Source organism: Aristolochia californica, unplaced genomic scaffold (genome assembly GCF_029961685.1).
Source record: "Aristolochia californica isolate CCGP_79_NKW_82.1479 unplaced genomic scaffold, dmAriCali1.0.hap1 SCAF_1, whole genome shotgun sequence".
In the NCBI taxonomy this organism is placed as follows: Eukaryota; Viridiplantae; Streptophyta; class Magnoliopsida; order Piperales; family Aristolochiaceae; genus Aristolochia; species Aristolochia californica.
The window spans coordinates 57233284-57245238 of record NW_027181770.1 but is presented as its reverse complement, the minus strand read 5'-3'; the positions used below and the strand labels follow the sequence as shown (position 1 = coordinate 57245238).

The 11955-nt window shown below is 36.1% G+C and overlaps 2 protein-coding genes across 2 annotated transcripts; one reads left to right on the top strand and one right to left on the bottom strand.

The window, feature by feature from the left end:
* Nucleotides 1–1734: 1734 nt before the first annotated feature.
* On the top strand, nucleotides 1735–2862 carry LOC137949156 (F-box protein At3g07870-like). Its single transcript, XM_068795395.1, has one exon. It carries the CDS (start codon nucleotides 1735–1737, stop codon nucleotides 2860–2862), a length of 1128 nt encoding a protein of 375 aa, XP_068651496.1.
* A 3639-nt stretch (nucleotides 2863–6501) lies between these two features.
* LOC137962766 (protein GAMETE CELL DEFECTIVE 1, mitochondrial) lies at nucleotides 6502–10976 on the bottom strand. Its single transcript, XM_068809827.1, has 3 exons — nucleotides 10214–10976; nucleotides 7311–7500; nucleotides 6502–6982 (listed from the first exon to the last, which is right to left on the bottom strand). The coding sequence occupies exons 1-3, from the start codon at nucleotides 10924–10926 to the stop codon at nucleotides 6764–6766; spliced, it is 1122 nt and encodes a 373-aa protein (XP_068665928.1). The 5' UTR covers nucleotides 10927–10976; the 3' UTR covers nucleotides 6502–6763.
* Nucleotides 10977–11955: the final 979 nt, after the last annotated feature.

Sequence of the window (11955 nt, the reverse complement as noted above, 5' to 3'; positions counted from 1 at the left end):
TGATGCTGTGGATGGCATCAAGATGATGGAGGTATATGAGAACTGGAAGAAATCTCATAATCATTTGCATGTGTCATATGCACCAAAATAATTACAAGTTTGAAGCCACCAACAAATATTTGATTAATTAACTAAAATTAATTTAATTTTTAAGTATTAAGTTATTTATCATAAGGTAAAATATACCTTTAGGTTTATTAATAAAAAAATTTAAGTAAAAGTTATAAAAGTCAAATCTATCAATATCTTTATTTATAAAAATTCTCTCTGCAAATTACACCACATTTTTCATTGTGCACACTAACGTAAAAAAGTACTTTACAGTTCACTTTCCAATTGCAATAATTAACATAAAAAATTAATTCACTTTTACTTTCACTATCACTGGGTAATTCACTTTCACTTTCACTATAACAGAGTAATTCACTTTTACTTTCATTAGTAAAGGGATGTCTTGCCAAACCTTACTCAGGGCATGTGCCAAGCAACAATTCCATTGAATCATCCAATGGGTGACCAAATTAGGAGTATTTTAATATGAAGCGTGGAGATCAGTGAAAGTGCAACCAATTTGATGGTCGCCAATAACCACCAATTTGAACACATAATCCATTGTTGTTGAAACAGACAAAAGGAGGAGTCAGATTTATGGTAAGCTGCTCACATGTGCATAGCCCTTTGTGCCTGTTGTTATCTGGATCATATTTTTTAATCTGCTTTTTATTGTATTTTTTTCAAGGGGTCCGCAACATCTTTATTATTTCCAGCCCTAATTGTTTTTCTCTATGATTTTCATTCATTTTTCTCCGAGGAACAAAAATAGAAAAGGTCTTAGACAGAAAATATTTTTATTTTATGTGAAGTTATTGGCAAATTTCGTTGCAAAATCCCTCTAAAGATCAAATATGGAAGAGTGTTACATAACTCTCAAAATAAGAAGTACTACAGAGCCAAAATTATTAAGGAAAGAGATCTCACATGAGAATTTTAGTTAAAAGGTGTTTTACTTATATTCGTCTTCTATTATGGAAGAAATCTCATAGTCTTTTGCATGTGTCATAAACATCACAATTTGGACAAGTTTGAAGCCACCAGTAAATATTTGATTAAATATTTTGATATTATAAAAGTTAAATTTTTTAATTTATCACAAGTTAAAATTTATTTTATTTTATTAATAAAAAAATTTAAGTACAACTATCTTAAGAGTTAATAGACTAACGTTATATAATAAAAATTCATTTTAATATAAATTAATTATGGTTAATATTATATTTAATTACTAGTTTAAGAGTGAGAAATTAGATATTAAAAAATAACAATTTGATTAACTATTTTAATATTATAAAAGTAAGTATTTGTTTAATTATTTTTTATAATTAATTAATTAAATAAAATTAATTTACTTTTTTAAGTATTATCACAAGTTAAAATCTACCTTTTAGTTTATTAATAAAAAATTTAAGTAAAGTTATACCCCCCCACCCTAAACCGAGCTCCGTTAACTGTCTAAAGCTGCGGGCAGCGAAGGATCCAAGCAGGTCAGCCAAGGATCATGGAAGGAAAAGTAGGATTCCTAATTTAACAAGGACTACGTAGAAGGGCAACTCTTAGAATCCAAATTAAACTCAAACAGGTAGGCTCTTTTACCGTATAAGTTCTCGAGGCGTTGCCATATCTTGATCGACGTCTTCCATCCTTGTTTCGTTGTGCGGTTCTACTCTTGTTGTTTTAATGGAGGTCAGTTTGCCTGAAGATATACTGATTGATATTCTTTCTCGTTTGCCGAAGAAATCACGGTTCAGGTGTGAAGTTGTTTCAAAGGATTGGAAGAATCTGATTGCTGAATTTGATTCTTTCCCTACCAAATCAACAGACTTCGGTTTCGTCCTCTTCATGCGGTCCTCCAGTGGAAGCGCACTTAAAAGCTTGTTCTATCGCATGGACGATAAAGGCTCTCTCACACTCGAAGACACTGTCGTCTTCCATTCTCTGCTCGCTTTTTGGAATGTGGGTTCATGCAACGGCGTCATCTTCTACTGCAACAAAAACGAAAAGGATCATGAGCTCGATTACCATATTTACAGCCCTGGTACCAAGCTTACCACAGTTCTTCCTCGGCATCGTCTTTTCAGATCAATGGAGTATGATCGTTACCTGATTGGTTTAGGTCTTATGCCCAACTCAGAAGGCAATCACTACAGATTTATGGTCACTTACCTGCGCCATTCCAGTGGAGCGAACAGAAGACGATTCTCGTGTGATCTCGATGTTGCAATCTTCAACTCAGAGACCAGTGAATGGAAGATAAAACCTGCAAAACTTTCTGATGATTATAATGATGAGCTTGTGCGTCTCTTTCTTGGCAGATTTTGTCTGGGTGCTTCTTCCCTTTGTTTCGATGGGAGTCTGTATTGGGTTCGGGATTCGTACTTTGTCATATTCTGCTTTAAGACAGCGCTTTTTGGACTCATCAAATTGCCGATGGCTGCGTACTTCTCGCGTGGACTGTTATGCGAATCAGAGGGCCGCCTCCACTACTGTCAAATCTGTGAAACTCATGGACTCTACATCTGGGTTATGGACGAGGTGATCGGTACTGAAGGTATGTGGCGAGAAATCTACCATGTCTCCGTGACAACATTGAGCTCCATGCGTATTCAGGCCGTCGATTCAGCCCAACGGTTCCATCCTAACTCCGTCCGGGTTTGTGCTTTCAATGAGCACCTTCAAGTGATCCATCTACAAATAGGAGAAAGTTTGGTTTGCTATGACATCTCTAAGCGGACGATGACCGAATTGCCTCCTCATGATGCCAGCAATTGGAAGTTCAAGCTGCCATTCACGTACCAGAAAGTTTGATATGTTGTTAGACTTTGGGGCGGACAAGTGTATTTTAATTGTATTTGGACTTTATTAACTTCTTCTATTATGAATTAGGGGCCTATCTAGTATTTTCTTACGCATTATCCTATATTCTTTTCAAAATCTGACCTGAACTCACCTAATTTTCTCTCCTAAAAGACTAGCCAAGTCTCAAAAATCAACGAGAGAGAGAGATGGGAGTAGTGCCATCTCCCTCTGCACAAACATTTCCCTCCACGTCGTCTCGGCGAAAACTAGAGAAATCTAAGTTAAGGAGACCCCCCCCTTTTTCGCACGTGCGAGATCATAAGCAAATAAAAAAAAAACTCTTTCTTAAATTTTAATTATCCCATCCTCATGGCTCTTGAAGAAATTGAAAAGACATTTTAGTAGAAATACGTTTCCAGGGACTATTAGTGCTTAATATTTTTTAAAATACTTTTCTAATTGAAAATACTTATTAAAAAAATCATATAATTTTCTTAATAAGATTTTCCTGCCAAGATGGGCTAGAAAACTGTATAAAATTTTTTGACTAAGTATTTGATAGTTGATGCTGTAATACTTTTAACATGAGGCAATTTTCATAGCAATTTGTGTTTGACATTTTATTTGATTAAAAATTTATCAATAAGTATATTAATATATTAGATTGATTATTAATTTTTATTTATTTCCCTAGAAGAGGCGATAAGAGGTCCATTTAACTTTCCTAAGAAAATTTTAAAATATTTGTTGTAATTTTTTAGTAAGTCACTAATAGTAATAGGATTTTATTTAAAGTTTTTATTTTCAACTAGGGGCACTAAGGAGGCCATAGTAAATGTATGGCCAAATTCAAAAATTACAAAATAAGCTAGACAACATTTGGGGTAAAAAAGATTAATATTGATGCGTTCTAATACATTATTGAGATTCAATCCCAAACCTCCCCTATCATAATTTTTTTTTTAAATGTACGCATAATTTTATATATAATTTATTTGACATATATTTTATGTAGAGTATTAAATGTAGGTTAAACTCGAACTCGGTGAAAATTATTAGGCTCGAGCTGGATTACAATTTTAGGCTTGAGGCTAGGGTCAGCTCAAGCTTGAGTTGAAAATATTTAAATCAAACTTGGGTCGAACAAGATTCGGACTCAGTTGGATTCGATGTCACCCTTATGCCCAATTTTAAGTAGATGACATGCCCAATTTTATGTAAAATGTATGCATAATTTTATATATAATTTATTTTACATATATTTTTTGAAAATTTTTAAATGTATGTTCGAGCTCAAACTCAAGACATGTATTTTTTGAAAAGTTTTAAATGTATGTTCGAGCTCGAACTCAAGACAATGTATTTTTTGAAAAGTTTTAAATGAATGTTGAAGCTTGAGCTCGGCTCGAACTCTGTTAAAATTATTGGGCTCGAGCTCGATAACAATTTTAGGCTCGAGCTCGAGTTCGAAATATTTAAATCAAGTTCGGCTCGAACATAGGTAAGTTCAGGCTCGGCTCGGCTGGGCTCGATGCCACCCCTACGGACAAGCTCACGAACTTCCAACCACCACCTCCGCCACATTTTGCTTGTTTGCCTAACTTCTCCACGGTAATGGGATCAAGATAGTGAAACCCTTTATAAGTGGGATTGTAACCATATAGAAAATACAGGGCATACTTATTAGACTTATAATCGCGAAAGCAAGTATAAACACGACAATTAAAGGGATGAAAATTTTAATAGTTCTGAAAGGAACCATATAAAAGTTCAAACAGTGATTTACCTCCAAAAAGTGGTGTGGGCAAACGGTTAATGATGTAAGTTATAGTTCTGAAGGCTTTAACCCAGAAAACGAGGAGTGAGATGGGAGTGAAAATAAAGTGCCAGACCAGTCTCAATCACATGACGATGTTTGCGTTAAGCACGCTCATTTTGAGTAGGTGTATATGGACATGAAAATTGATGATGAATGCCAAAGGTATGGAGATGAGTTTGGAAGCATGTGGTAGTAAATTCGCCCCCGCCATCACTTTGGAAAATTTTAATCCAAGCCGAATATTGGTTTTAAACAAGTTTTTGAAATTGTGTAAAAACATAATAAAAATCATATTTGAATTTCAATGGATAAAGCCAAGTAAAGCATAAAAATTCATCAATGAAGACAACATAATAAGAAAATCTTGGATGAGATTTGACAGGTTAAGGGTCCCATATGTCACAATGAATAAGATCTAACACATGAGACGACCTATGTTCATGATGTGGATATGGCATACGATGATTTTTCTCAAGTTGACATGGATTACATAATGATGGGGAGGGCAATAAAGATGTACTCATTTATGTAAAGTTGAAATAACAGAATGATTTACATGTCCAAGGCGAGTATGTTATAAATCATTGGAAGCATGTAAAGATTTATTTCTAAGGATAGAAATAAGGGCAGGGTTGCCACGTTCCAACACATATAAGTCTTCATCCCTCGTATCGATTGCCACCACCCATCTTGTGAGACGATTCTGAACAATGCAAAGATTATTAGTAAATATAATGGATAAAGGAAAACCATACATTAATTTACTAATGGAGATTAGATTCTTTGTGAGATAAGGAACAACTGAATATGTAAAGTAGGAGAGAAAATACCAGTGTGTGAGATAGGTAAGGAGACCATTCCCCATAATTACAACAAAAGAGGTGTCAATTATTTTGCCTCTAAAAAAAATACTAAGAAAAACTAATTTTTCACCGAATAATTTACCAATCCATAATGATAAGTATTGAACTGGAAAATTCGATTGATGTTGTGGATGGCATCAAGATGATGGAGGTAAATAAGAAGTGGAAGAAATCTCATAATCATTTGCATGTGTCATATACACAAAAAAATTTACAAGTTTGAAGCAACGGGCAAATATTTGATTAACTTTTTTGATATTACAAAAGTAAGCCTTTTTTAAATTATTTTTTTATTTAATTAATAAAAAATTTAATTTGATTTTAAATAATTTTTTAATTTATCACAAGTTAAAATCTATCTTAGTTTATTAATAAAAAATTTATATACAACCATCTTAAGAGTTAATAGACTAATATTATATAATAAAAAATCATTTTTATACAAATTAATGATGATTAATGTTATATTTAATTACTAGTTTAGGAGTGAGAGTTTAGATATTAAACAATAACAATTTGATTAACCATTTTCATGTATACAAGTAAACATTTATTTAATTACTATTTTATATATTGAATTAATTAACTAAAATTAATTTAATTTTTAAGTATTAAGTTATTTATCATAAGTTATAAAAGTAAAATCTACCTAAAAGACAAGTCCAGTCTCAAAAATCAACGAGAGAGAGGAACGATGGAGAACGAAAAGTGCATACAAACAAGGTAAGAAGAATGGAAACCAACGAAGAATACGAGAAACATATCCAAACATGGAAGAGCTTTGCAAGAAAAATATAAAAGGGTAAAACAAAAACAGGGAGACGAGCTGAAACAAACAGAAAACGAGAAAGTGAGTGAGACAGAAAAGAACGGAGCTAAAAAGTAATGGTTAGGAAGGGATAAAAGATAATGGAATTGAAGAAGGCTTTAAAAGGCAATAGCAGAAGCAACCCTGAAGAGAACTAATCTCACAATCTGGGAGACGACATTTCGTTGGTTGAAGATTCATTTTACCGGACGTGACTAGAAAACAATTGATGATTGAGACCAATACTTCCACTCGCGTCAGCACAATTCACTTAACCCAACTTTGGAACCATTGACAGATCAAACAGTTGATTCGAGTACCAAATATACTTGCAAAAGAACACCGTAAGATTCGAGCTCTACAGTTGCACTGTTGCAGAACCCCGTCTTCCAACTGCAAAATCCTCTCGGATAAACTCAATCATGGAAGAATCCGACGCCTACGTCGTGGCGTCTCCCTCTGGACAAACATTTTCTCCATCTCATTTAGTGGTCGGCTTGACCCATCTGGCAAGCTCACAAACTTCCAGCCACCACCTCCGCCACGTTTTGCTTGTTTGCCCAACTTCTCCACTGTAATCTTCCACCCATCATCCCCACGTCTCCTACTGTACTTGTGGCACTTCACTTCCCCAGCCATCTGCAATCAGGCAAATAAATCTACTTTTACAGGTGCCAAACTAAACTTTATAACGTTTACAATTGAGTTTAAAAAAAAAAAAACCATGGCAGAGACACACTGACAATGAAACACACCATGCTAGGAGAGAAGAAAAAAACACTTGGTAACATATGGAGGGACGCCAAACACATCAAGAAACGTTATGAGATCTCATCAAGCATCTCGATCCCATCTCAAAGTTGGCACAAAATTTCAGAATTGAACACTACTACACCATTGGCTTTATGTGTTCAATAGAGACCAAATTTACATTGGCAGGTAAATTAAAGAGAAGGTATGAACTAACCTTTTTCTTGTTGAAATTCATCTTTTGCACAAACTCTTGGTACAGCATTTCGTCCTCCTTCATTGAGATCTCGTAGTGAACTTCATCACGATCTCTGGTGGTTCCCTCCCAATCCTCTGGCATCACTTTGAAGTCTGGTTTGTAAGGAAGAGAAGCCACATGAAATTCCCTGTCATGAGAGTTGAAAAACCTGCGGAAGAAAAATATAGATCAAATGCTAAAATGCCATGTCAACAAAGAAAACACTTTAAAAAAAAAAGCTAATCAGTATGGAATAGGATATTGGCCACTCACAACTGAACAAAGAAAATGATTACTGGAGATAGATGTAAAGATACAACCAATTCACCCATTTAAAAATTTTCTGCATCCAAGGTTACATCAAACAGTGTTTACCCAAGTATTCAAAATCTTTTCACAAAATTTTGGTAAAAGCATGCAAGGCAAAGCCGTAGTACATGCAGCCCCCCCTTGTGGAAATCCTCAATAGATGGAAATTCAAAATCATCACAGGTGTTTCAACTACATTCCTCAGATTCCAAGTTTTTGAAGCTAGGAAACAAAAGCAAGAGCTGCAATACCGTTTACAATTATCACCTCGAGATTAGACTAATAACATATAATGGAAAGAGATACTGTTAGGACAAGGCCTATGTGGGAAGATATGCACAACAGCAACAATCTTCATCAACAAATGACAGAGGCTAGTTCCCCAAACTTCATTTATTTTATTAAGCGATTAATAAAAAGACCAAGCTTGATTGCTTCTGCTAAAAAACTACACATAGACTCTGATGAAAACCTTGTGAGTGGACTTCAAGGCATGATCATGTTCATCATCTCCAGGCTTAGGCATAATCAATTAGTATAACATGGAGACTACAGCTTACTATCTTATGTCAATTGGCATTTTACTCTATCTCTGGCTGTGCAAATATGAAGGAAGGGTCACTCGAGCTCTGCACTTTAATGCAGGACTTTTGATTATAAGTCTGAACGAAATGCAGATTGAACCTTAGGCTCAATGCCCACATAGGAGGGTTTCTTAAAGTAGCTCTTGGGTTCAAGCCTCATGGGCAACTGAGGTTTTGTTGTGATTACATTGTGTTTACAATATTGAGAGAAAACCAAAAGGAGTTAAAAAAGAACTGAAGATTCTCTCATGGTAATTAAAAAGTCTTGATTTTTTTATTAGTATAGCAAATATCACCAGTATAAATGCATTTACAAGCTTTCAGATAGCCTACATACTGCCAAGCAATAACAAAAAGGTAGTTTATGAGATGCACTTAAAAATGAAAATTCAGCATAACCTCACAACTTGGTAAAGAACATAATCTAAAGCTACCCTCCCTCTTGACATTCTCCTCACAGTTCTCGGCTGGTAAAAATAGAATTTGGACCTGCTAAGCAAAGGTCTGGCAGAAGCTTCCCTACCAAAGGAGTGGCTGAGGCCAGCCTGACATATCACCATTACAAAGAATAACATGAGAGCTAAATCCACGATTCTTTTATCCACCACCGTTTTTAGTATCAGACTGTCTCAATAAGCAATAGAAACTCTCCTACAACTGGCACATGGTCTTGCCATTTATGTTTCTTGGCCTGCATTGCCTAGATATGCTTTATGATGGGGTGACAATTAGAATGAGGGATGAATCCATTACTTGGGCATGATACAGTTAGGAAGAAAGAACTTTTTAGCAACCTAGACAAACCTAAAATCACCTATAGAACATCATAATTGAAGTTGAACTCACATTCATGTCTTACCTACCAGAGAAAAATGTTTGAGTTTTTTAGAAAAAGCCAAGCCACATCAGTGACAGCTAAATTGCTAAGCCAAGGCTGCCACAAACTCAATTACTTCTTTACATAGAAAGAGAGGTTATAACTACAAAAATCTTTCTTCCCAGCAACCGAAAAATTATCTTCAGTTTCTTTTCTTTTCAATAGTAGCAACAAAGAGACCAACCTTCCTCTGTAATAATGTGATCTCCCTTTCCAACAAAAGGCTCCATAACATTGCAACAGGAGTTTAACATCTCAAGAAAAGAAAAGAACTGAGTGGTGCTCTTCAATCCCCATCATAGGCGCATCTTGTTTCTTTTAACATGTCCAAGAGTGCATATGTGTAGTGTAACCTCACTCAGCCATCTCAATAAGACTTGTAGCCAACATATCAAAGCTAGAAAATCTCATAGATGCCACAGCTCTCAAAATGAAGAAACAAATTGGCATAAGAAGCATTATATGTATAAGAAGTACACGACAAATTCAGCTCCATCACGCCCATCATTTCATTACTGTTTTTTCTTTCATACTTATTATCTGTAGTATTTTGTATCCACAGAATATCAGCTCTCAGTTGTTCATCGATTGACATTCTGAATCACTTAAACATAGGCTCTGAAGGGATCTGCCAGAATGTCTATGAGATTCCAAGTTGGCATGAATAAATGCATGGAGATCCTCATGAGCAAAAGTTTCCTCTCACTTATAGCAGTCAGATTGATATGAATGGTTCAGCGTTGATAATAAATTTCAAAAGAAAAAAGAAGATTACATTGAAACCCAGCCAGATCCGTAAGCCATTCAAAAATCAAATCAGCTACAACGAAGGCATTAATCCTTAAAAGAAGTATCTAATGTTTCATGAATACGAAACGCCAAGGAAATCTTTTAAAGTAAAATAGTAACCGTAAAGAAAGTAAAAAGTGGGAGGAGGACAAAAAACACCAGACAGAGAATGTCATAATGCATGCTTTTGTTTTCATGTTTCAAGTTTAAAATGAGTCAAGGTATCCAACTTTGTCACTAAAAAATGCAGTAATATGCGATTAACCCTTAGGCTCACTAACCACAAAGGGGGGTTCCTAAAGGGAAGTCTTGCGAATCCTTACTCAGGGCATGTGTCAAGCAACAGCTCCACCGAATCATCCAATGGGTGACCGAGCTTTTTCTCATCCTCCTCTTCGAGCTCTTTCAGCCACAAGATTGCATGAACCCGCTGCCGCATAATCCGATAATCCTTCGCTAACTTCTCAACTGTATAAACCTCAGGATTTTCCTTGTGAAGACGGTACATTTCAGCCTTCTCCGAATCTTTCAAATACGATCCCCTAGCACCAGGCTCCCTGACTTGCTTCATCAATACGTTTATGTCCTTCATCCGATCCTTCCATCCGTCGACAAACGATTGGCTCTTCCGGTTTTCCTTCTCCAACTCTTCTACGAAGCCGCTGTCCGTCTCCGCCGCTGTAGGGGTCGACACAAGAGAACCTTCCGACGAGACCTGCCGTCCCACAGCTTGTCCATCAAAATGGTCTTTCGTCAGTCCCGTCGACCACGACGAGACGGCGCCCCACCCAAGATCAGACGCGGCATCGGACCCGGAATTTTCCGAAGTACCCGAGGATGAACCAACATTCTCCCATCCCTTCTCCCACGCGTCTCCGTCCTTTCCGTCGGATTTCGACGAAAACCACCGGCAAGTGGAAACGGCCGGCGATTCGAAACGACTAGCGTCATTGGGCTTATTGGAGATCAAGCGGCGGTAAATCGGAACCCTCGAATACAATGCCGCTTTTGAAACAATTCGATGGAGGTTTTGCATTTTTCACATCACAGAGAGAGCACCAGGAGTCAAGTGCAAATAATGGAGTAACGAGCTCTTAGGGCTGCGGCCTCTGTTCCTCTTGGATCCCCTAAACCCTGAAGTGTCAACTCGAAAGGCTGGAATCGTGACTGCGCCTCGGCCCATAAATGATCAATGAACCACTGGATCGATACCAAGAGGGTCCAGAACCAAATCATCGAGAGTCCACTAAAACTAGGATACTAAAAGTAGGATGTTCGATCTGCTTTGGGCTCGGCCTATCCATCAAGTTTTAATAAGGCTTTAATCGAGCTCAGATCGAACTCAAATTTGAAATAAGGTTCGTTAAATATAACAAGCCAAAGCTCCAAATTTTCCAAATTTGACTTGTTAGGTCCCGATCTGACTCCTTAACATAGGTTTTTTATGATAACATACCCTTCACTCTAATTGCTCTCATTAATTCTCTCTTTAGTTGGTTCATAGTTACTTTTATTTACCTTAAACCTAAAAAACGATCGATCATTCAGCCTTTTTGGGTCCCTCGATATCTAATATTATAATTTACCAATAAAATAAATATTATTAGTGAAAATATTTATACTTTCTTTTAAATCTATTAAACTGGTTATTATACATTAATATGTTCGATGGCTGTCTTAGATTACTCTGTCTTACATTGCAATTCAATGGTACTAAATTCATCATAATAATATTTTTTTAATTTTTTTATTTAAAATTTTTTAAATGTAAGTATTATGGTCCTGGGTGGCATTAACACAGCATAACATAGCAACGGAGTTGGGATGTAACGCCTACTCTGATACCAAATGTTAAGCACCTAACCAATACTATCCAAAAGACCGACCTGTTAGGAGTGGAAGACATTAGTACTTAACCCAGGATCATACCAGTAAACCGGAGGTATGGGTTCAAACTCTGGCTAAAATTTTTGGGCTCTTTAGAGTCCCAAAACATCGCTTTGAACTGAGTTCCTTCAAGGATTCTATTTGGTTATCTTATTCTCCCTGATACATATTAAAGGAA

Excerpts from the sequence above, each read along its gene's own strand:
- LOC137949156 (XM_068795395.1), top strand. The coding sequence starts at position 1,735 with ATGGAGGTCAGTTTGCCTGAAGATATACTGATTGATATTCTTTCTCGT.
- LOC137962766 (XM_068809827.1), bottom strand. The coding sequence starts at position 10,926 with ATGCAAAACCTCCATCGAATTGTTTCAAAAGCGGCATTGTATTCGAGG. Across the intron at positions 7,501-10,213 it reads TTGCTTGACACATGCCCTGA|GTTTTTCAACTCTCATGACA; the intron begins GTAAGGATTCGC and ends TTTCTTCCGCAG. Across the intron at positions 6,983-7,310 it reads TGAATTTCAACAAGAAAAAG|ATGGCTGGGGAAGTGAAGTG; the intron begins GTTAGTTCATAC and ends GCCTGATTGCAG.